At 41.2% G+C, this 26200-nt stretch overlaps 1 protein-coding gene across 5 annotated transcripts in view; it reads right to left on the reverse strand.

Annotated features, from left to right (window-relative positions):
• Nucleotides 1-26200, reverse strand: part of RAD54L2 (RAD54 like 2) — a 97717-nt gene that overhangs the window by 48102 nt on the left and 23415 nt on the right. For 4 of the 5 annotated variants that reach the window (XM_059075256.2, XM_067044043.1, XM_067044046.1 and 1 more), the window contains exon 2: nt 2450-2645. In XM_059075256.2, the coding sequence (XP_058931239.1) occupies nt 2450-2591 (142 nt within the window). In that variant the 5' untranslated portion in view covers nt 2592-2645. Of the gene's footprint in view, nt 1-2449; nt 2646-14141; nt 14220-26200 lie in introns of those variants that run through there. The other variant, XM_067044045.1, reaches the window with a different exon arrangement.

The raw sequence follows: 26200 nt of genomic DNA on the forward strand, positions 1-26200 counted from the left end.
AAATTTGACTCCTAATAGACTCTGTTAGGTACCTTTCTAACAAGACCTTGATTTCAAATAATGAATGTGACCAAGTCTACTCTGATAGTCTTGTAAATAAATGATGGTCTATAGGCTGGAGAATAGTCACTTGGATTCATGGACAGATGATTAATCTGATTTGCTGGATGTTAATGGTTCATCTAAAGGGAGGTCTCTAGCAAAACATAAACAGGTTCTATTCTTACTTCTGATTCCATTGTCCCCATGACTTGGATAGCCAATAGAGATGACAGAATCTGTTATCCAAGCAAAATAAAGGCACATGTCAATACAAAGGCTTATAAATGAATGTTCATAGTGGCTTTATTTGTATTAACAAAACAAAAGAAAAAAAGGAACCCCCCCCCAAAAAAGAAACCCAGGGAATGGACAAACAAATTGCAGTATATGTATACAATAGAATACTACTCAGCAATGAAGATGAATGAACAATTGATATATACATGTGGATGAATCTTTTTTTTTTTATAGATTTATTTATTTTTGGCTGCACTGGGTCTTCATTGCTGCTCACAGGCTTTCTCTAGTTGTGGCGAGCAGGGGCTACTCTTCATTGCAGTGTGCATGCTTCTCATTGCAGTGTCTTCTCTTGTTGCAGGGCACGGACTTTAGGCACGCGGGCTTCAGTAGTTGTGGTGTGTGGGCTCAGTAGTTGTAGCTTGCGGGCTCTAGAGCACAGGTTCAGTAGTTGTGGTGCACGGGCTTGGTTGCTCCATGGCATGTGGGATCTTCCTGGACCAGGGCTCGAACCCGCATCCCCTGCATTGGCAGGCGGAGTCTTAACCACTGTGCCACCAAGGGAGTCCCACACACGGATGAATCTTAAAATAATTATGCCGAGTGAAAGAAGTCAGACTCTCAGAAAGAGAAAGAGAATGAATATACTATATGGCTCCATTTATACAAAAATTCTAGAAAACATAAACTAATCAAGGGCAGAAAGCAGAACAGTGATTTCCTAGGGACAGTACCCCTACTGGAGAACCGGGAAAACGGCAGAGAAATCAGCACAGGTAATGAAGTAAAAAAATACCAGAGGAAAAGAAGTGGGACATCTGGCTTTTCCTTGCAAACTCCATAAGAATAAGGGTAGCAGACTTCCCTGGTGGCGTAGTGGTTAAGAATCCACCCGCGAATACAGGGAACACAGGCTCAATCCCTGGTCCGGGAAGATCCCACATGCCGCGGAGCAACTAAGTCGGTGCACCACAAATACTGAGCCTGCGCTCTAGAGCCCGCATGCCACAACTACTGAAGCCTGCGTGCCTAGAGTCCGTGCTCTGCAACAAGAAAGCCACCGAAATGAGAAGCCCGCGCACTGCAATGCAGAGTACCCCCATTCGCCACAACTAGAGAAAGACTGTACGCAGCAACAAAGACCCAACGCAGACAAAAATAAATAAAATAAATAAATTTATTTTAAAAAAAGAACCATGAGAGGCAAGCAAGACAGTCTGATGATATATCCTCACATCACTATCTTCTGCTATTTCTACTCATTCTACTTTATAGACGGGAACTGCAGAACTAGCTGTGGGGAGACTCCAGCTGAATAAGCTGGCAGTGGATAGCAGAAGATGCTGTTGTGGGGGGTGGGGGAGTGAAATGGTAATTTCCTGCCCGAGGTAAACTGGAAATGGGGCAGAGACCTCTAGACAGTTTAAATGACAGAAAATTGATCTCTGAACCATATGGCAGCTGTTAGGATGAATGAGAACTGAAGACAGTAACATCAGCAAACAAAGAGGATAGATGCTCATTCTCCTGGAATCTGGAGAATGGCAGGAATGCATCTTCCTAGGCTCCTGAAGATCCAAGCAATGATGATCCAGTGCAATGTTCAGGTATAAAACTGAATATTGGTGTGTTACAAAAAGACAGAAACTTTATTCCTAGGTCAACAGGAAGCTTACAACCAAATCCTATGCCATGAAAGATTAGAATTAATTGAGAAGCTGTGTGGCTGGCCAGATGACCCAACATTAGACTAACGATGAAAAGGAAAAGTCCAATGCCACTTCAACAAGCTGGAGACAGAGGAAAGGTGAGCCAAGAAAAGAAAATAGGAGTCCAGAAGGGGTCCACCAGCTACAGAGGGGCAATTCTCTCCCAGTAGGAGCAATTTATAGTCACTTGAAGTAGCTGGGAGGCAGAGCAGCACTGCAGGAGATGCAATAAGTTTTCTGAATGCTAAAGGTCCTTCCAGCACTAAAGTGAGGCTTATATAGAGGAACAACAATTTATTTCCTGGGGAAGAGCATATAAGTTCATTGTTGCTGTGTTCGTCTTTGCCTTCTCATGATGAATGATGACCTAAGAAATCCAACTGCCAACACCAAGTTGTCTCAGCAAAAATTCTATTAGAATAAAGATAAGGCAACCTCTGTCACTCACTAGAGTCACTCACCATCCAGCAGGTCTTCCTCGTCATCCCTGCCATGTTCCTCCACTGCCACCTCCTCCTCCTCCTCCTCCTCCTCTTCCGCATCCTCCAGCTCCACATCTGGGTCCAGGTCTGGATCGCTCCCTGAGGTGGATTCGTCTGACATGGCTCCCAGAGGTCCTCAGTGGACATTACCGTCTCATGGTCCACTGCAGGGATCCTAGGAGAACAAGAGGCATCAGAATCACCAAAGGCTTCACTTAGGAACATGTATTTTTCAAAGAGAAAATGTCAAGGATGAATTCCCTGGGAGCTTTTCTAAGCAGATCAGCTAACCATACCCAAATCTCAACCTTCCCCACAAGGGCACTGGCCCTAAGACATATTCTGGTGACTCTCTGCCCAGCTCAAGCTTCTCTTACCTGCTTGTTTGGTCCCTTTAAGATATTTTCTTGCCCAAAAGCCCTATACACCTCAGAATTCCCATTTGTTCGTTCCTTCATGCATCTACTGCTTCCTGAGCACCAACTCTTTATATCTACATATATACATATACATGTATATATAATAACAGGCACTGTACTAGGCTTTGGCGACACAGTAGAAAGAAGAAAAAAGTATGTTAGAGGGTGCTAGTTGGCTAGTGTGTGCCAGAAGGAGCTGTTATTTTATAGAGGGGGAACAGGGAAGTTCTTCCTGAGCAGAGGCCAGAAGGAAGAGGGAGCCACACAAACATCTGGAGGGACTGAGTCCAGGCAGAGTGAGCAGAAAAGGCGGAGCCCTGGAGCAGGAGTAACTGGGAGTGCTCAGGGAATAAGGAGTGGGCCCTGCCTTGGAGCACTACAAGGAAGATGGTCCACTCTCCAATCACCTGAATAAAGTGCTTACAGGCAACTGGCTATTTATCACACTGTCATTCTTCCCAAATACGTAGGTAGCCTCAGGCTCCCCATGGCTCAGAATGCCCTGTGCCCACATCTCTGTTCTCAGGCTCTGCCCTACCTCTTGGCCCAGTTCCACCTCCATTTCTTCCAAGAAGCCTTTGTCAACTGCCTCAGTCTTCTGGGATCATATTCCCTCTTCTGAACTCCAGTAGCCATGCTAACCATGCTGACCTTCACCGAAGGCTTCATATGAGCTACCTGGCAAAGTGTTTGCCTTCTTTGGTTTCTCACCTCCTAACCCAACACTAAGGCCCTAATGGCAGGGATTTAGCTGGGAATTGCTTCTTTGTATCCTAAATCTTGAAGCATGTCCTATTCATTCATTCACATTCGCTCTCTCTCTTGCCAACCAGCTCTATTACATTTACTATGTGTCAGGCACTATGCATGTCTGTCTATCTGTGTCTCTCTCCACTTTACTATTACCAAGGTTATTTCTTCTTGAGTGGAAAGAAAAAAACAAGATAAAGAAAGCTAGATGGATTGTTTTGTGATAAAGCAAATATAGCAAAATATTAACATGAAGATTCACCAATTCTTTCAATTGTTTGGTATACTTGGCTTTTTTAAATAATAAAATGTGGGGGAGAGGTGTACAAGATAAATAATCTTTTATAAGACAAACTGTTTTAGACAATCACATCCAGAATCAGGTCATCCTAAAATTCCTCCCATCTCCCAAAATTAAAAAAAAGAAGGAAACACAAGTCTCTAATTATTCAACACAAATACTATTTCAGAACTGGAATCTCTTATTAAGGTCCAGACACAATTTGAAACAGAATCTCTATGTTCTCCCTAACAGAAACAGAAACAAAACAAAGCAAACTGGATCCTTTAGAATTTTGGAAAACTAGAATTTAAGTTTAAAACTGCTCAGTTAAAAACCACAGGAATAATGAGTGTGTGTGTCCTGATGGGTCATGTACTTAGCCTCTCAAGACAACTAAAGCAAAGAGCAGCTATGAAATGATTTAGTAATAAAATTCAAATTTTTCCATTAATAACACACTTCCAAAAACATTTACAAAGGGCATTAAGGTACACGGAAGAAAAGTGATCCACAAATAAACATTAATATAACTAATGCTGGGTTTCTCTGGTGTCACAGTGGTTAAGACTGCCTGCCAATTCAGGGGACACGGGTTCGAGCCCTGGTCCAGGAAGATCTCACATGCCGCGGAGCAACTAAGCCCATGCACCAAAACTACTGAGCCTGTGCTCTAGAGCCTGCGAGCCACAACTACTGAGCCCATGTGACACACTACTGAAGCCCGCGTGCCTAGAGCCTGTGCTCTGCAACAAGAGAAGTCACTGCAATGAGAAGCCCACACACCACAACGAACAGTAGCCCCCGATCGCCGCAACCAGAGAAAAGGCCCACGCACAGCAACAAAGACCCAAACCCAATGCAGCCAAAAATAAAATAAATAAAATAAGTAGTAAAAAAAAAAAAAAAAAAAAAAAAAAAAAAAAAATATATATATATATATATATATATATATATATATATAAAACTAATGCTGAGCTACCATTCACTGACAAGTCTCTGAAGGAAACCTATATCTTTAATTCATTAGGCTTTAGAAAGGAAGTAGTAAACCAATTAAATATCAGCAGGTTTATAAGTGAAATTTATTTCTAAATATTAGTGTAGTGATAATTCATCAGCAACTACTCTGTGTTTGGAAGTCAATGTTCATAATCAGCATAAACCCCCTGTTTCATTCTAGACTGCTTAATAAGTGTTTTGCTTACAGTGTGCCTAGCAAGTACCTTTAGGTAATCTGAATTCCTGTCATTTTAGAGAAGAAATTGTGTGGTGATGGAAGAATGACAATCACTGAGAGGTCAGCAATAACAATGAAAAGCCTGTAAACCCCCAGTTAACAAACATCTTCAAAACAACCTCAGCCCCAAGCTCCTGACAGACAGAAGCAAACATCAATTAAACATTCAACAACCACACATATTAGACTATGAAAGACGCTGAACCAGCCCCCTTGTCAAATCATTTTAAAAACAGAGGAGGGGGGCTTCCCTGGTGGCGCAGTGGTTGAGAATCCGCCTGCCGATGCAGGGGATACGGGTTCGTGCCCCGGTCCGGGAAGATCCCACATGCCGCGGAGCGGCTGGGCCCGTGAGCCATGGCCGCTGAGCCTGCGCGTCCAGAGCCTGTGCCCCGCAATGGGAGAGGCCACAACAGTGAGAGGCCCGCGTACCACAAAAAAAAAAAAAAACAAAAAACAAAACAAAACAAAAAAAACAGAGGAGGGGCTTCCCTGGTGGCGCAGTGGTTGAGAGTCCACCTGCTGATGCAGGGGACGCGGGTTTGTGCCCCGGTCCGAGAGGATCCCGCATGCCGCAGAGCGGCTGGGCCCGTGGGCCATGGCCACTGGACCTGCGCGTCCGGAGCCTGTGCACCGCAGCGGGAGAGGCCACGACAGTGAGAGGCCCGCGTACCGCCAAAAAAAAAAAAACAGAGGAAACTTTAAAATAGTACCCAGGTCATCAGATGCCCATAAGAGAGAAGAAACTGGAAAGTAATGAATTTCTTAAGTCCCATCAAATTTGGTTTTTCTCTTTCCTTCCCTTCCATGAGCCACTAAATTTCTTTACATAGAGGACACAATGAATTCTTTTCTCAGCTCTTTAGAACCATGCCAACTACTTAAGGGGCAGGTTTTGCTGTTACTGATCACCTTCAAAAAAGCAACAAAGGGAAAATGGCAGAGGAAAAGCTGATCTTGGGGGGCAGCAGCACAGTCACTTTGTCTCTAAGGGGCTCCATCCACCCACACAGACACTTCCATGTGGGCACAGCCTTTCAGAACACAGGGAAGGCAGCCTTGATTCAAAAAATTAGCTCTTAGTAGAACTGTTAGACAGACATGAGAAAAAAGTTGATGAGGAAAAAAATGCATCTCCTCATTTGCTCCTCATCCCATGTGAAACACTGCTTCAATCTCCAGTGAAGAGAAGCTCTGCCTCTAAGACACAGAGACACTAGGAGAGTGATCATGGGTATGTTGTAACTTAATAAGGACCTGTATTCCTACAGAGCAAATTCTGGGACTCAAATTCTATTTTAATGAAATGGGAGAACTAGCTATTTAAAGGAACTCCAAACAGAACCACTCTGAAAGGTAAATATTCAACCCATAAGTAATATGTTAATTTCTAGTTTAATATATTGGGATTGCTAACAGGAGGGTATAATTACAAAGAAACACAAAGCCAATCCCAGTCAAGCCTCTCAAAGCAATCTTGAGAGTGAAGGAAAAGGGTCTTCTGCCCTGCTAAATTAAAAGACAACACCTATCTGTAAAGTGTTGCCTGGCCAAGAATCAGCAGAATTAATCATGTGGGCACAGCCCTTAGACACACCCCTGGCAGGGAGACACACAGGAGAAAATAAACACACAAAGACACACACACACACCAGAGGACAGACAGCAGAAGCAAGAAGAACTACAATCCTGAAGCTTGTGGAACAAAAACTACAGTCACAGAAAGACAGACAAGATGAAAAAGCAGAAGGCTATATACCAGATGAAGGAACAAGATAAAACCTCAGAAAAAGAACTAAATGAAGTGGAGCTAGGCAACCTTCCAGAAAAAGAATTCAGAATAATGATAGTGAAGATGATCTAGGACCTCGGAAAAAGAATGGAGGTAAAGATCAAGAAGATGCAAGAAATGTTTAACAAAGACCTAGAAGAATTAAAGAACAAACAGAGATGAACAATACAATAACTGAAATGAAAACTACACTAGAAGGAATCAATAGCAGAATAACTAAGGCAGAAGAACGGATAAGTGACCTGGAAGTCTGAATGGTGGAATTCACTGCTGCAGAACAGACTAAAGAAAAAAGAATGACAAGAAATGAAGACAGCCTAAGAGACCTCTGGGACAACATTAAACACAACAACATTCGCATTATAGGGGTCCCAGAAGGAGAAAAGAGAGTAAAAGGACCAGAGAAAATATTTGAAGAGATTAGAGTCAAAAACTTCCCTAACATGGGAAAGGAAATAGCCACCCAAGTCCAGGAAGTGCAGCAAGTCCCATACAGGATAAACCCAAGGAGAAACACGCTGAGACACACAGTAATCAAATTGGCAAAAATTAAAAACAAAGAAAAATTATTGAAAGCAGCAAGGGAAAAATGACAACATACAAGGGAACCCATAAGGTTAACAGCTGACTTCTCAGCAGAACCGCTACAAGCCAGAAGGGAGGGGCATGATATACTTTAAGTGATGAAGGGAAGAACCTAAAACCAAGATTACTCTACCTGGCAAGGATCTCATTCAGATTCTATGGAGAAATCAAAAGCTTTACAGGTTTCCCTGGTGGTGCAGTGGTTGAGAGTCCACCTGCCGATGCAGGGGACACGGGTTTGTGCCCCGGTCTGGGAAGATCCCACATGCTGCGGAGCAGCTGGGCCCGTGAGCCATGGCCGCTGAGCCTGCACATCCGGAGCACGCAACGGGAGAGGCCACAACAGTGAGAGGCCTGCGTACCGCAAAAAAAAAAAAAAAAAAAAAAAGCTTTACAGACAATCAAAAGCTAAGAGAATTCAGCACCACCAAACCAGCTCTACAACAAATACTAAAGGAACTTCTCTAAGTGGGAAACACAAAAGAAAAGGACCTACAAAAACAAACCCAAAACAATTAAGAAAATGGTCATAGGAACATACATATCAATAATTACCTTAAACGTGAATGGATTAAATGCTCCAACCAAAAGACAAAGGCTTCCTGAATGGATACAAAAAGAAGACCCATATATATGCTGTCTACAAGAGACCCACTTCAGACCTAGGGACACATACAGACTGAAAGTGAGGGGATGGAAAAAGATATTCCATGCAAATGGAAATCAAAAGAAAGCTGGAGTAGCTATACTCATATCAGATAAAATAGACTTTAAAATAAAGAATGTTACAAGAGACAAGGAAGGACACTACATAATGATCAAGGGATCAACCCAAGAAGAAGATATAACAATTATAAATATATATGCACCCAACATAGGAGCACCTCAATACATAAGGCAACTGCTAACAGCTATAAAAGAGAAAATTGACAATAACACAATAGTGGGGGACTTTAACACCTCACTTACACCAATGGACACATCATCCAAACTGACAATAAATAAGGAAACACAAGCTTTAAATGACACAATAGACCAGATAGATTTAATTGATATTTATAGGACATTCCATCCAAAAACAGCAGATTACACTTTCTTCTCAAGTGCACATGGAACATTCTCCAGGATAGATCACATCTTGGGTCACAAATCAAGCCTCAGTAAATTTAAGAAAACTGAAATCATATCAAGCATCCTTTCTGAGTATAATGCTATAAAAGTAGAAATTAATTACAGGGAAAAAAACGTAAAAAAACACAAACACATGGAGGCTAAACAATACGTTAGTAAATAACCAAGAGATCACTGAAGAAATCAAAGAGGAAATCAAAAAATACCTAGAGACCGATGACAATGAAAACACGATGATCCAAAACCTATGGGATGCAGCAAAAGCAGTTCTAAGAGGGAAGTTTATAGCTATACAAGCCTACCTCAAAAAACAAGAAAAATCTCAAATAAACAATCTAACCTCACATCAGACTCCCTGACTTCAGACTATACTACAAAGCTACAGTAATCAAGACAATATGGTACTGGCACAAAAACAGAAACATAGATCAATGGAACAAGACAGAAAGCCCAGAGATAAACCCATGCACCTATGGTCAACTAATCTATGACAAAGGAGGCAAAGATATACAATGGAGAAAAGATTGTCTCTTCAATAAGTGGTGCTGGGAAAACTAGACAGCTACATGTAAAAGAATGAAATTAGAACACTCCCTAACACCATACACAAAAATAAACTCAAAATGGATTCGAGACAGAAATGTAAGACCGGACACTATAAAACTCTTAGAGGAAAACATAGGAAGAACACTCTTTGACATAAATCACAGCAAGATCTTTTTTGATCCACCTCCTAGAGTAATGGAAATAAAAACCAAAATAAACAAATGGGACCTAATGAAACTTCAAAGCTTTTGCACAACAAAGGAAACCATAAACAAGATGAAAAGACAACCCTCAGAATGGGAGAAAATATTTGCAAACAAATCAATGGACAAAGGATTAATCTCCAAAATATATAAACAGCTCATGCAGCTCAATATTAAAGAAACAAACAACCCAATCCAAAAATGGGCAGAAGGCCTAAATAGACATTTCTCCAAAGAAGACATACAGATGGCCAAGAAGCAGATGAAAAGCTGCTCAACATCACTAATTATTAGAGAAATGCAAATCAAAACTACAATGAGGTATCACCTCACACCAGTTAGAATGAGCATCATCAGAAAATCTACAAATGACAAATGCTGCAGAGGGTGTGGAGAAAAGGGAACCCTCTTGCACTGTTGGTGGGAATGTAAATTGATACAGCCACTATGGAGAACAGTATGGAGGTTCCTTAAAACACTAAAAATAGAATTACCATATGATCCAGCAATCCCACTACTGGGCATATACCCAGAGAAAACCATAATTCAAAAACACACATGCACCCCCAATGTTCATTGCAGCACTATTTACAATAGCCAGGTCAATGGAAGCAACCTAAATGCCCATCGACAGACGAATGGATAAAGAAGATGTGGTACATATGTACAATGGAATATTACTCAGCCATAAAAAGGAACGAAATTGAGTCATTTGTTGAGATGTGGATGGATCTAGAGACTGTCATACAGAGTGAAGTAAGTCAGAAAGAGAAAAACAAATATTGTATATTAACGCATGTATGTGGAACCTAGAAAAATGGTACAGATGAACCGGTTTGCAGGGCAGAAACTGAGACACATATGTAGAGAACAAACGTATGGACACCAAGGGGGGGAAACCGCGGTGGGGTGGGGATGATGGTGTGCTGAATTGGGCGATTGGAATTGACATATATACATTGATATGTATAAAATTGATGACTAGTAAGAATATGCAGTATAAACAAACAAACAAACAAACAAATAAAACAACTAATACTGAAAAATTAACACCCCCCCACACACACAAAGCCTTTGTTCACAAAGCAGACCATGCCTGGAGAGTCCACACTGAAAAATGCAATCACACACTGCTTCACCACTGCAGGGCAGCCCATGAAATTTCAGAGATGTCTTTGTGTTCCTCAGCAGCATCCTGATCCTGCCTTTGATAAAAATAATCCATTCCAAACTGCCATGTCCGCATTAATTCTGGTGACCTTGAGTAATACTAAATTTCCTCAAATGATCTCAAAGCAATTCAACAGCAAGTGCCACTCACACCTTTTTTCCATTAAGAATATAAACAAAATCATGCATTTATGCTAATTTACAAGGGGAGGAAAGTTTTCAGCGCATGAAAACATTCAGCCCCAAACTTTAAGCAACACCCCTTCAAAGGAACCCATTAGTCAAAGAATTTACATAATTCAAAGGGGAAAAAGAGTTCAGTTCATATATATTAGTACTCCCTGGGTATCTACAAGATTCTTCCAATCTGCTGTGAGAGATCAACTGTGGAGCTCTAAAGTTATTTCAAAACACCTTTCTTGTGCAAGATAAAGACCTGATGTGTACTTCAAACTTCCACGTAGCCCAAATGCCTTTTGATTATCTTTCATTACTTAAAAACACATTTAATACATACAAGCAGCCACAGAGCTAAACTGACAAGAGATCAAAATATTTTATTCAGAAATCTAAAGAGACTTTTGGCAATTAGGAACAAGACAAAATAAGGAAGGAAAGGTGAACAAACATTCAAGACTCCAAGGAGCAGGGCCACAGGAGACAACTCTTCCAAAAGGCAATGCGGTGAGGCCAGCACCAAGCACAGCAGAGGCACTGAAGCCACATTTAAAGAATCAGTCAAGAAACCTAAATTATAGTCACAGTTCAATGGGAAACTAGCTGCATTACCTTGGGCATATCGGTTCTCCCACAACTTCCATTATCCCTCTTACTCCAGCCTAGAAGAAAGATGGGCCTGAGTTCATCTTTAAGACCCTTTCCAGATTCTATGACAGCAGTTTTTAAAGGGTGGTTCCCTCAGGTGGTCCTGTGGGTCCTCAAGACCCTTTCAAGGGAGCCAGAAGGTCAAAATCATGCATGGGTTAAAGAGCCATTCAAAGTGCAAGATAGACCAATGGATTTTAATGTAACAGAATACAAAAAGTTCCTTGATATGGTTTCAAAGTCTCTGTAACAATTAACGTTGAAGAAACTACCATTTTTCGGCGTTTCGGTACAGTACCAAAGAATACCCACAGTGGGGCTTCCCTGGTGGCACAGTGGTTGAGAATCCTCCTGCTAATGCAGGGGACATGGGTTCGAGCCCTGGTCCAGGAAGATCCCACATGCTGCAGAGCAACTAAGCCCATGCGCCACAACTACTGAGCCTGCGCTCTAGAGCCTGCAAGCCACAACTACTGAGCCCACATCCCTAGAGCCCATGCTCCACTACAAGAGAAGCCACCCCAATGAGAACCCCGTGCACTGCAACAAAGAGTAGCCCCCACTCACTGCAACTAGAGAAAGTCCACATGCAGCAACGAAGACCCAAAAGCAGCCAAAAATAAAAAATAATTAAAACAAAGAATACCCACAGTTCAGTTATTTGAAAAGGATGTTAAAACACTCCTTTCTCCAACTACATTCTTCATGTACTTCAACAATACAGTAAGTCAACAACAAAACAGTAAGTCACACAGGCTAAATGCAGAACCAGATCTGAGAATCCAGCTGTCTCTATTCAGACATTTTCAAATTTTCGAATGTGTAAAACAATTCTACCCTTCTAATTTTTTTGTTTTGGAAAATACAGTTATTTTTCATTTAAAAGGTTATTTATGTTAACATAATTATTTTATTATTTTAAAATGAATTAATTTTTTTTATTTCTCAGTTTTAATTTCTAATACAGCATATATTGACCAATATAAACAAAAGTTCTTTGGGGTCTTCAATAATTTTTAAGAGTAAGTTTGAGAACTTGCTCTCCTAAGACAACAAAACTGTAAGATCTATGGTCTTTCCCCCCAAATTTTCAGGTATCACAAAGAAAGAAAAATTGGCGTTTTTTTTTTTAATGTAACGAGCAGAGGACCACATTACATGAACATCATAAAATACTCCATACCATATTCAAATAAAAAACCACAAAAGTAATCTGATATATAAATGATATATACACAGGTTATTTTATAAATGGAATTAACCATCAAGGGCAAATAACTGAAGTTAATACTACATTTACAAAGTCAAATTTTCACTTTTACCACTGAATCTCTGCTATCCACATCCTCTTTAAAATAGCCAAGGACTGAGGTTCCTTGTGTACACTGCCCCCCTCATAAAGCTTCCCTGGCTTATGTCCTTCATCCAAGAGGTCTCTAAGAAGCACATCCCTGCAGAGCCAGTCCCAGGAGTTTTGAATAAGTAGGAGTAAAGTCCTAGAAGGCCACTGCTGAGGGGAGCAAATGAAAGATTCATTTCATTCTCTATAGAGGCAGCTGAAAAAAAAAGAAGAGGGAGGGGTGAGAAGAGGGAAGAAGAGGGAGGGAGGTGGGAAGGGATAGAATAAACAATTGAGCTGGGAAGATAGGAGCTAAAGCAGGGATGACAGCTTTGGCTATGAGAAGCTTGTGTGACATAGCCACTGCTCCCCAGAGAAATCTGGGCTCTGAAAAATATCTCTCTCTCTCTCTCACACACACACACACACACACACACACACACACCACATATGTTAAAACATCAGATCTGTGTAATATGAGGGTGTAAAAAAAAAAAAAGTAAGATCCCTGGATCTCTAAATACAGGGGATGAGGCAAGAGTAAAAGCAATTCTGGCTAAATATGTTACCATTCAACTTGTGAGTCCTGTATCTCTTTCCACACAGCTCTAACTTCTTAAAACAGGGATTTCAGAGATAAGGGCCAACTTGGCAGGGGCACAGATGGCCCACTTTCCCTAGGCTTCCTGGAGCCTAAGCCAGCCCTGAGTCCAGATCAGCCTAAAAGCAGGTCAGGTTTACCTACTACATGGTGAGACTGAAGAGGCTTGGAGAGAAGCCAAATCATGCTTGGTGTCCCATCCGACACCCCCACCACAACCATCTCCACTTCCCTCACCAGTCTCCTCCCCTAGCCCTCAGAGACTCCTCGCTTTCCTAAGAGTTCTATCATAAAGCCACGGAGTTCAGTCTGGGTGCTTCAAACCCAGAAAACTAAAAGCTGTGCACAGAGAGGATAGTTTACCCTTCACAGCCCTGCAAGCATTCAGCATGAACTTTGGTAAAGACTTCTCTTTATCTAGTAAACCTACCCACGAGACACAATCCTAAAAAGCTCTATGCAAGTAGCATTTCATCAAATCAGAGCCTTTAAAAATAAGACTATAGCAGGGACCCTGACATGAATCCTTCTATACTATAACTAGCCACTAACTTTCTGAATTGATGCTGATCACTTTAGATTTTCAGTTATTATTTCTTTTAAAATAATTATACCTACATCATATAGAGGCTGTATACTGTGGTTTTTTCCTAAATTGGTATCTACTATAAATAAAAGTAATAATGGATGACTACTATTTTGCAATATGTATTCACATAATTGTATTTTTATGGCTACTCAAGTTTCTCACTTTGGCTTTGTCAGTGACATGGGCACTCTGTGCACTTACCTCCTTAAAAACATAGGTAAACTCTTCTGGCTCCACTTCTCACGGTTCTAAAATGAATGGTAATGCTTGTCAAGTGTAGACCCCTTATGGTGCCTATGGTACAATACAAAAATATATTTGGTCTTTTCCCCTGGTTCCTGGCACAGAGCTCCCCAAACCCTTGAATTTTCTGAGTGATAGGAGTGTCTTTTGTTATTCATATCAAGCCCCTTTTGACCAGACCTGAAGTTATGTTAATGAAGTAATTTAGAGTGGGGTCCCTAGAAAGCCTCAGGATGGGACTGGTCACCAGTAAGACCAAATGACTAGCAGGAACTTTCAGTCCTACCCACCAGACTCCAAGATGGGCACAGGGAACTGGAGATCAAATTCTATAAAAACTCCTGAACACTGAGATTCAGAGGGCTTCTGGGTCAGTGAATACATCGAGATGCTGGGAGGGTGGAACCTGGAAAGGGCACTGAAGCTCCACAACAACCCCCCGCCACCCCACACCTTGCCCTATGCATCTCTTCCATTTGGCTGTTCTTGAGTTGTATCCTTTAAAATAAACCAGTAAACATAAGTATGTTCCCAGGTTCTATGAGTTCTATGAGTCATTCTTGCAAATTTTTGAACCTAAAGAGGGGCTCATAGGAACCCCTGATTTATAGTCAGTCAGTGAGAAGTCAGTGAGAAGTCAAGGACATGTGAAGTAGGGGCAGTCTTGCGGGACTGAGTCCTTAGCCTGTAGAGTCTGCACTAACTCTGGGAAGATAGTATCAGAATTAAATTGTTGAACACCCAGTTGGTATACAAAGAATCAGAGAATTGGTTATTGGTGCTAGAAAACATCCCAATGCCACAAGGATTTATAAATGACAAATCACAGGAAAAATTTATATCTGCAAAGAATAGAAAATTTAAAGATCCATTATTTCTTGACTTCCCACATGCAAAAATAAATTGTGGCATTTACTTCAATGCAACAGGTAACCTGTACCTTTAAACTACTAAATGTCACATTTCCAGTTGACTTATATTAGCAATTACATGATACACAAATTTGTAAATGGGAATCCATAATGGGTTCACCTCCTCAAATCACAAAGGAAGAAAAGAACCGCAGATAAACCAAATCTGTTTCCAACACCGTTTTCCATATTTTCAATGCATAATAAAAACTGATTATGAAATTTAGGAAAAAAACTAGTAGAACCAAGGAGGATCATTTAGTGACTTAAGCAATTTAAAATACGTATAGAAAAAAATGATTAAAAATTAATAAAATACGTATAGAGTCTAACCATCACCTGTCTATTAGATACCTCCCCCCTCCCTCGGCCAACACACCCCCTCCGACAACCAAACCTATTAGTAGCTACTAAAATGTAGAAGAATTGAATTACACTAATGAGTTCCATTCAAACACAATCACTTGACTCTCAAGGTGGCATCACCCTTCTCTAGAATGCATGAGGAAGTCATGATCAGAATGAGAATTGGAAGAATCCTGGGACTAACTGTGCACAACCTACCATATATGTAAAACAATTCTCTAAGGACTGTTTCAGATTAAAGGAGACTAAATGCAATGTGAGATCCTGGATTAGGTCCTGGACCTGGGGAAAAATAGCTATAAAAGCCAGTACTAAAGACAATAATTGATGCAACTGAATACGGACTATGGATTAGATAACAGTATTGTATCAGTATTTTATTTCCTGATTTTGAGAACTGTTCTGTGGTTATGTAAGAAAATGTCTTTAGGAAATATACAATGAAGTATTTACGGGTAAAAATAAAAAAATAACCTTCTAAAAGACAGTTAACTAGGACTAGAATAAAATCATCTGTTTCTGGTTCTCCAAAGATTTAAACACCTAACAAGTACAAAAATATCTTATTTCAAAGTACAGATTTGAAAGATTACCTAGCTAACTATTCTCCCTAGTTAATCAGTAACAAATAAGTAACAAAATTCCTTTCCTTTAAGACACAATATTTTAGGGTTAAAAAGGCTAATTAAGCCTCCCAGCATCCCCATGAACAGGCAGTATGTCCTCCTGCTAGGGAGTAGGCTTCCCTCCCTCTTCCCCTGGGCCCAGCGAGAACTGGAACCACATCTCTGAGGCAAATCTCACCTGGGTTCCCTCTGGAAGGCTCTAGGTCTGATCAATGTCATAAACAAATAGCACACCACAGGCAAGTAGAAAGTGGACTCACTGGCTTGCCCTCCCTCTTTGTGTAGATGTGGCCCAGTTTAGAACAGTCTTCTAAGGAAACTTATGTAAGCAATCTAGATTATGCGTTTCACTGTTACTTTATGGCCAAGGTTATTCAACCTGTGCCCAGTTCTTAGGCTCTTATACACACATACACACACACACACTCTCACTCTCTCTCTCTCTCTCTCTCTCTCCCCCTCTCTCCAACATTGTAAAAATATGTAGTTTAAGATCCTTTTTGACCCACCTCCTAGAGAAATGGAAATAAAAACAAAAATAAACAAATGGGACCTAATGAAACTTAAAAGCTTTTGCACAGCAAAGGATACCATAAACAAGACCAAAAGACAACCCTCAGAATGGGAGAAAATATTTGCAAATGAAGCAACTGACAAAGGATTAATATCCAAAATGTATAAGCAACTCATGCAGCTCAATAACAAAAAAACAAACAACCCAATCCAAAAATGGGCATAAGAGCTAAACAGACATTTCTCCAAAGAAGATATACAGATTGCCAACAAATACATGAAAGAATGCTCAACATCATTAATCATTAGAGAAATGCAAATCAAAACTTCAATGAGATATCATCTCACACCAGTCAGAATGGCCATCATCAAAAACTCTAGAAACAATAAATGCTGGAGAGGGTGTGGAGAAAAGGGAACACTCTTGCACTGCTGGTGGGAATGTAAACTGATACAGCCACTATGGAGAACAGTATGGAGTTTCCTTAAAAAACTACAAATAGAACTACCATACGACCCAGCAATCCCACTACTGGGCATATACCCTGAGAAAACCATAATTCAAAGAGTCATGTACCAAAATGTTCATTGCAGCTCTATTTACAATAGCCAGGACATGGAAGCAACCTAAGTGTCCATCAACAGATGAATGGATAAAGAAGATGTGGCACATATATACAATGGAATATTACTCAGCCATTAAAAGAAATGAAACTGAGTTATTTATGATGAGGTGGATAGACCTGGAGTCTGTCATACAGAGTGAAGTGAGTCAGAAGGAGAAAAACAAATACCGTATGTTAACACATATATATGGAATCTAAGAAAAAAATATGTCATGAAGAGATTAGTGGTAGGACGGGAATAAAACACAGACCTACTAGAGCATGGACTTGAGGAGATGGGGAGGGGGAAGGGTAAGCTGTGACGAAGTGAGAGTGGCAAGGACATATATACACTACCAAATAGATAGCTAGTGGGAAGCTGCCGCATAGCACAGGGAGATCACCTCTGTGCTTTGTGACCACCTAGAGGGGTGGGATAGGGAGAGTGACGCAAGAGGGAAGAGATATGGGAACATATGTGTATGTATAACTGATTCACTTTGTTGTAAAGCAGAAACTAACACACCATTGTAAAACAGTTATACTCCAATAAAGATGTTAAAAAAAAAAAAAGATTCAGGGCTTCCCTGGTGGCGCAGTGGTTGAGAATCCGCCTGCCAATGCAGGGGACACGGGTTCGTGCCCCGGTCTGGGAAGATCCCACGTGCCGCGGAGCGGCTGGGCCCGTGAGCCATGGCCGCTGAGCCTGCGCGTCCGGAGCCTGTGCTCCGCAACGGGAGAGGCCACAACAGTGAGGCCCGCATACCACACACACACACACACACACAAAAAAAAAAAAAAAGATTCATACTGCTGAACCAATCAGAGTTAACTTAAAAGTTGCACTGTAAGTCTCTCTCTAGTCTATCACTGGACATAAACACTGAAGAAACCAGTGACATCTGAATATTAGCAAAGATAAGTGGGAAAGAAAGTGTGCACCTGACCTAAAGCCAATAAAGTAGAAAAAAGGCTTCTTTCAAATTAATACTCCTATAATGTCTCTGGGGAAAAAGCATATGGAGTCTGGACAAAACTCAGGCTACAGATTTTGCAAGTAAGAAGAGGATCAGCAGGAAAACCTCATTTCTGTAAGCAGAAAATAACGGATTCTAACCTTTGGGAAGAAGGGCCATCTGTCAAAGACTGGAAGATGACCTGTGTGTGTGTGCATACCCAGTTGGGTACATCCCATCACTCTTCAGATAAAGATGCTATTCCATAGAGACAAGGCCAAGCTTCAATATACCAAATGAGAGGTGATACAAGGAAGAGACCAAAATAATTCACACAGGGATTTTATGGCCAGGAGATATTGTCATGATAGTGGGGATGAAGGGCAAAGGCTGAGATGAAATAAAAGCTTGAGGAAATATTTTAAAGAAAAAAGTGGCTGAAAGTTATTTGGAGATGGGCTACCCTGGTGGCGCAGTGGTTAAGAATCTGCCTGCCAATGCAGGAGACACAGGTTCGAGCCCTGGTCTGGGAAGATCCCACATGCCACGGAGCAACTAGGCCCGTGTGCCACAACTATTAAGGCTGCGCTCTAGAGCCCAAGAGCCACAACTACTGAGCCCGTGTGCCACAACTACTGAAGCCCACAAGCCCTAGAGCCCATGCTCTGCAACAAGAGAAGCCAACACAATGAGAAGCCTGCGCACCACAATGAAGAGTAGCCCCCACTCACCACAACTAGAGAAAGCCTACGCGCAGCAACGAAGACCCAACACAGCCAAAAGTTAAAATTAATTAATTAATTAAATTAATTAATTAATTTTTTAAAAAGAAAGTTATTTGGAGAAAGAATGGTCAAAGGGAAAGGCAGAAGGGCTAGCAATTTATCCAGGCCAAGCTTAGATACCTTCTGTGATAAAGACACTGTGCCAGGCACTGTGGGGGTGATATAAATATACGCCCCAAGAAAGAAAACTCAGATGTAGAGCAAGAAGCCATAAGACTCCAAAACAGAAACAACAAAAATGTCATTTTTGGACACCAAAGATGTCGGTAGCATTTGAATAAATACCAAATACCAAATCAAATCGAATCATAATTTAAAATTATATACCTAATACAAAATGAAAAATGATATTATCCCACTAAGAAATTTATGATGCATTTTTCTCCCCTAATTACATAAACATATGCCTTAAACACATCTATACTCTTTTACATGGTCCCTTAAGGATACTCATTCACCCTAGTACAGTTAACAGTATAGTCTGGGGCAGCATGGTTTCTCTTTAACCAAGGGTGAGGCTGTACCCTGGAATTAAACCCCAAACCTCTGCCTCATCAGCACTCACTATGCCAGCCTAAAACAGTTGGCAACCACCATCCAAGAACAATCTAGTTGACTGAGAGTGAAGAATAAAAGTGGAACACCTAGAGACAACTGCCAAATCTCAAGGACAGACATTCCAGGCCTGCATTTGGGAAAGAGGGCTAATAAAGTTCCAATCTTCTGGTCATTCAGTCAACAAGTAGTCATTAAATATTCCTGTGACCTATTCTCAAGTGGACATTGCCCCAGCACTGCAGCCAAAATAAAAATGCCCCAAAAAGAGAAGGAGAGTAATAGAAAAATGACAGGACGAGGAGCTAATCCTCCCTCCTGCTCACCACAGCATACAAGAATAAGGAGTGCAACTCATTGTTACATAACAGTAAGGCTGAACAATAGGCCTAGCTAAGTCAATGGTGGCATCTGCAGAATGTTATAAACCCAGGGCTAGAGGATGCCACTCAGCCATGCTAATAGATAAACTACTGAACATCCCACAACACAGCTATTTCCAGACTCTCCTTATCATCTCTCCCATTAACTAAAAACAAAAATATTGCCTTCCATAACAAACAATTCTGACAGGTGGGCCTCTTCACATTCAAAAGTCCCTGTTTTGGGGCTTCCCTGGTGGCGCAGTGGTTGAGAGTCCGCCTGCCGATGCAGGGGACACATGTTCGTGCCCCAGTCCGGGAGGATCCCACACACTGCAGAGCGGCTGGGCCCGTGAGCCATGGCCGCTGAGCCTGCGCATTCGGAGCCTGCGCTCCGCAACGGGAGAGGCCACAGCAGTGAGAGGCCCGCGTATCGCAAAAAAAAAAAAGTCCCTGTTTTAAGATAGTTCTGCTCTTAATGAAATTCATACATTATTTTTGCACCAGTGTAGATAAGACATAGTAGGCAGGCCTCTACTTAGATTTTTGACTTGATATTAGTATTATACAAGCTGTATTTTACTCTTTATAATAAATAAAATACTGAAATTTTAAAAATAATTATACATTTCGAACTTGGACAGGCTTCTAAAAAATGCCACTCACGTAGAAGGATGGAAAGAACCCATGCAGTTTTTTTTTTAACATCTTTATTGGAGTATAATTGCTTTACAATGGTGTGCTAGTTTCTGCTTTATAACAAAGTGAATCAGCTATACATATACATATATCCTCATATCTCCTCCCTCTTGCGTCTCCCTCACACCCTCCCTATCCCCCCCCAGGTAGACACAACCCATGCAGTTTTACAAATGCTGTTAGCACTGCTGTTATCTTGATCAAGAACTATGAAATGCACTCCATTTCAAATTTCAGAATGAACATAAACCAAGATTAAGTACATCACTTTATAGCTTCCCCACTGATTCCACTTTTGTAGCAAAAGCCTATAAAATTATCTGCAAAAGAAATTATCAACTGAGAGTGAGTACTTGAATACTGGGTATACCAGAGTCATGAAGGCAGGACAGCACCAGAGTTAAGATTTCAGGTCAACAGCTCTAGAAACTATCTGGTGGAAACCAACAAGATAGCACCACAATGAACAAAGTACATCTAACAAGTTGGACAAGGATGTCCTGCTTGGCCCCTTGGCAATGGGGGAGACCCCGCAAATTCTCCCACTGGAAAAACACCTAGAAATATGGATAAAATTATATAAGTATCCATTCTAAATGCACAACTGCTTTCACAAAAAAAAGTAAGAGAAATCCCCAAGGAGCAATGATGAAAGGCAAACTGAAAACACAAACAAATACTGCTGACACTACAGCAGTCCTAGGGGAAGAGGAGGGTGTCAGCCTTGCAGGGGATGGGATGGGGGACAGGGGGATAAAGAGATAATACCCTGGGCTCAAAGAAGCAAAAAGAAGGGACTGCGACCTCTACATAAGGCCAGGACGTTGAAGAGTTATACTCTTATGAAAGAGTGGTCTAGAAAAAATCTAACCACCAACACAGAAGACAACATAAAATCTTGTGTCAATCTAGGTCAGAGGGGAGAAAAAAGGTATCCAATGGGAGTCTGTAACCAGAAGTCTGCCCTCAAACCAATTTGAGGTTGAAAAACATACTTACCTAGGTGGTTCAAGAAATTAACCAAAACTAAGAGGCCCCAAGCAAGTGATACATCCTAGTTGCCTAGAAGTAAATGTAAAACAACTCTTGCATATACCTCAACCTAGACCACCAAGAAAAAGCCTTACTGAAGATGAGCTCACAATTCAAAAGTATAAACAGAGGAGGGACTAATCATACAAAAGCAAGAGCCAAGAGGATCAGATTCCTAAAATTCTACCTATACTGTGAAGGGAGAATATCCTTTCAGGAATGCAACAGAAGGACATCAGGCTATCCTCTGCTCGGTTGCCTGTGCTCAACAAGGGGACTATTCCTGGGAAAGGCCAGTCAGCTGCCCAGGAAACTGATGGTACTGTTGCCTCAAAGCCTCCTTTCTTTGGGATTACCCTGGTGGTGCAGTGGTTAAGCATCCGCGTGCCAATGCAGGGGACACGGGTTCGAGCCCTGGTCCAAGAAGATCTCACATGCCACAGAGCAACTAAGCCTGTGCACCACAACTACTGAGCCTGCACTCTAGAGCCCGTGAACCACAACTACTGAGCCCACGTGCCACACTACTGAAGCCCGCGTGCCTAGAGCCCGTGTTCCGCAACGAGAAGCCACCGCAATAAGAAGCCTGCACAATGCAATGAAGAGTAGCCCCCGCTGGCTGCAACTAGAGAAAGCCCAAGTGCAGCAATGAAGAACAATAGCAGCCAAAAAAAAAAAAAAAGCCTCCTTTCCTTAAAAACAAGAGAAGGGGGGCCCATGGGCACTGGTGTTAAGCAACCCTATAGACAAAAGGCCTGAATCTCAACAGAAAAGAATCTGAGACTGAGGAGGCTCAATCTTTATACATGTTCATGAAGCTCAATCCTGGCAACTTATTAGGCTTCCCAAAGCATCTGAGACTGGCAATCAGACTGTGCTGTACAGGAGTGAAAAGTCCTCTTTGTTCTCATCTCTAGACACTGCCTGCAGATGTCCCACACCCTCCATTATCATCAACAAAATGGGAAGAAATAAAGCTTCCCGCGGGACTTCCCTGGTGGTCCAGTGGTTAAGACTCCAAACTCCCAATGCAGGGGGCCCGGGTTTCATCCCCGGTCAGGGAACTAGATCCTGCACGCCTCAGCTAAAAAGATCCCGCATGCCACAACTAAAGATCCTGCATGCCAACAATGAAGATCCGGTGCAGCCAAATAAATAAATATTTTTTTAAAAAGCTTCCCTCATTTAGATTTGTAAAAAGGAATCAAGTACATGATCCTCACGTATTTCTTAATAGCATCCTATTATAAACATACAAATAACATATACTACATGCTCCCGCAAAGCTGTGACTGTACCCTTTTAATTCTTTCTTCTCCCTATTATAACATCACATCTGGCCTAGTTTCTTCAAAAGGCTATATCTGGTTTACCCAAGAAGCCATATATATCTATGATTTACTGAATCCTAATAAAATTAATTAGCCTCTTTTTTAGAGAATTAAAGGAAAGAGCAGACACCAAGAGCCCCACTTATACTTCTGATGTAATCCCTCTATTTCTAAGTCCTCACTCTATATTTGGTTAGGCATCCTAGATAACAAATCTCACATCTTCAGTTACATATAAAGGAGGACACCAAATCTACTGCATTCTGCTAATTGGGGTCCACACCACAGTGGGCATTTGTTGTTTTCCTGTGTAACACAGACAGACAAATTGCTTCACTGCTTTGGGGAAGATACTCCTGACCTGTGGATTTCCTGAGTTCTTACCAGGTCCTGGCAGCAGTTTCAACCGCTTCAGAAGGCTCGTATCTACATAACGCATTAACCCTGGGATAAAGATGCTATACCCAGCAGACAAACTCTGAAAAGCCCATCAGTAGCTGAATCAATTATTTAATATTGCTTTGCAAAAGTTGTCTCCCTCTGAGCTGCCTCTAAACAACAGGAAGTAACTGATTTTTAAGGAAGATTTGAAAATAACCATAGCATGTCTAAAGAATTATGTGAACAGAACTTCAGCAAAGAAAAAGGGATCATGATCTGTAGAGGACAAGCTGATACTCTGCCACCTTGTAACTAATCCTCCCATATCTGGGCCTTTTCCAATGTCAGGGAAAGTCAATACTTTCATTATGTGCAGACTTAACAATCAGTTAAAACTCACTAAAGATACTACTGAATGCTTACACACAGAAAAGAGTTTAAAAGGAATAAACTCTTCTCAGTGAAGTGATGAAGCAAATGCCATGGTATTCTACATTCAAACTGCTGACTTTGGTGATTTTTGATAAACACAAGGGGGCAGGGGAGTGTTGATATGTAAAAACCATGACTTAGAAATCAAGAAGTTCTTTTACTAAAATGCACATTCTCTGTATCCTGACATAAAGAGGCTCTGAGATCTTGAATCAGGCTGTTCTATAAAGCTTCAGAGAAAGAACAGAAGAGATGATGACTGAGACCCAATAGTTGGAAAGCACATATACCATATGAAACCAAATCCATTACCTACGGATTCAGCCTCCTAGCCAGGGTACTAGCCAACAAAGAATAGTGAACAGCAATAGAAGTCCAATTTAAAAAGGGAGAAAGAGGACTTCCCTGGTGGTCCAGTGGGTAAGACTCTGTGCTCCCAATGCAGGGGGCCTAGGTTCGATCCCTGGTCAGGGGCTAGATCCTGCATGAGTACTGCAATTAAGAGCCTGCATGCTGCAACTAAAAAGATCCCGTGTGCTGCAACTGAAAGATGCCATGTGCTGCAATGAAGATCCTGTGTGCTACAACTAAGACCTCGCACAGCCTAAATAAATAAATATTTATTTATTTATTTTTTAAGAAAGGGAGAAAAAAGATGGTTCCACAAAGATAGTTCTAATACATCCAAGTACCAAAATCAGAAAAACTTTTTAAATAACAGGTTACATCCCTCATGTCAGAAATTGACCATTACCTACTCTAAGTTATTAAAATTGACAAAACAGCTCACCAAGAAGAAAGTTTGGTGGTCTCTAGAACGTCTCTTTCTAGAGAGTGATACCTCCAAAAATTCTGCTCAGCTGAACAAAAACGTATTAAACAACTACCATCTACTGGGGACACAAAGATGAAGAGCAAACACAGGTCATGTCAGATCAAGCATTAAGCGGAATGATGCCCAAAGCGAGTTTTGAAGAAAGAGTTGGACAGAGTTAGGTAATGGCAGGGTGGGTGGGGGGGTGGGGAGTGGGATAGGGGATGGAGGGGACGAGATAATGGAGATGAATAGAGAAGGGGAGGAAAGAGTTCAAAGACAGGGAACTCTAAGAAAAATAATTGAGAGACAAGAAAGAGCAGAATGTGAAATTAAACAAATCCAAGAAGGTTGTGTTACTGGAGCATAAAGTAGGGAGTATGGGGGAAGAGTAGAAAATGAACCTGGAAAGCAACAGGGCAAAGATCACGGAGCACCCTGAATATGTTAAGGAGACTGGATATTATCCTACAAGGGAGATCAAAATAACATGATGAGCTCTGTCTTTTATAAAGATCACTCTGCACCATACTATGTTATAGAATATAAAAGCATAGGTATATGCAGTTTCAAACTGAAATCCCAACTCATTTTTCCACTGTGACCTTGGGCAAGTCAATCTCTCTGGGCCACAGATTCCTCACCTGTAAAGTGGAGGTACCCCTTACCTTCAAGGATTATTAAGAGAATGAGGTGGTGAATGAATATAATATAAATGTAAATTGTACTGTGAAATTACACAGTTCAGTATTTAGCACATTGTAAGTATTCAAAACATGGTCTGGAAGAAATATTTGCTGGAAGAAATGTGTAAGATGGAATAAGACAAGACAGGAAATAGCCAGTAAAAAAGCCAGAGGGAAGGCCAGATTTGAGAACTATTTAGGAGGTAAAATAAACAGGGCTAGTGGGTTACTATTCTTCAAGCCTCAGTGAAAAAGATGCATAAGACTTCTCTTCCAGGTTTTCCTAACCAGGACCTATGGTGCTGCTGTCACTTCCTTCTCAGACACCAACCCAGACTGGAGACCAGATGCTACAATATAGCCCAGCTTTTACTATCAGCACTGCTGAAGAGGCAACAAGTATATCATGGAGTGGGAACTCTTAGATGTCAAGAGAGACCCTATTTAATGGTGCCATTTAACCAGAGCAAATTTACCTTTTCCTCATTTGGGGTAATGACACCTACACTTCAGGTGCTGCAAGTATTCATGCAGCATATGAACCAGTAACATAATAAGGACTCAATAACTTAACACAACACAAACAAATCCTATGTAGATGTGAAGCTTATTTTACAGTGTCTCTCATGAAAACACTACAGCCTTATCACAGCTCCAGCCCACCTGGAAGCCCTGGTAGCTGAAATTGTACAATACACACCAGTGTGTTCTCATACAGGCAACCGATGTCCCATTTAGGGAGAGCCTATTTTTATTTCTAAAATGTTTGTAACATCTTCCACCATAATATGTGCTATCTGGTTTCTAAACAAATAAAACTGGTTTCAGAGAGCTCATCTCTGGAAATAGCAGCTGGGATACTGTAGTTTTACCCAAAACTTAAGTAAAAAATTGGCCCAAAGCCCAGAAAACAGGCATTCCTCCCAGACAAAACTGGATAAACCAAATCTACAAACAATGAGT

The sequence above is a fragment of the Kogia breviceps genome, chromosome 10 (genome assembly GCF_026419965.1).
Source record: "Kogia breviceps isolate mKogBre1 chromosome 10, mKogBre1 haplotype 1, whole genome shotgun sequence".
NCBI lineage: Eukaryota > Metazoa > Chordata > Mammalia > Artiodactyla > Physeteridae > Kogia > Kogia breviceps.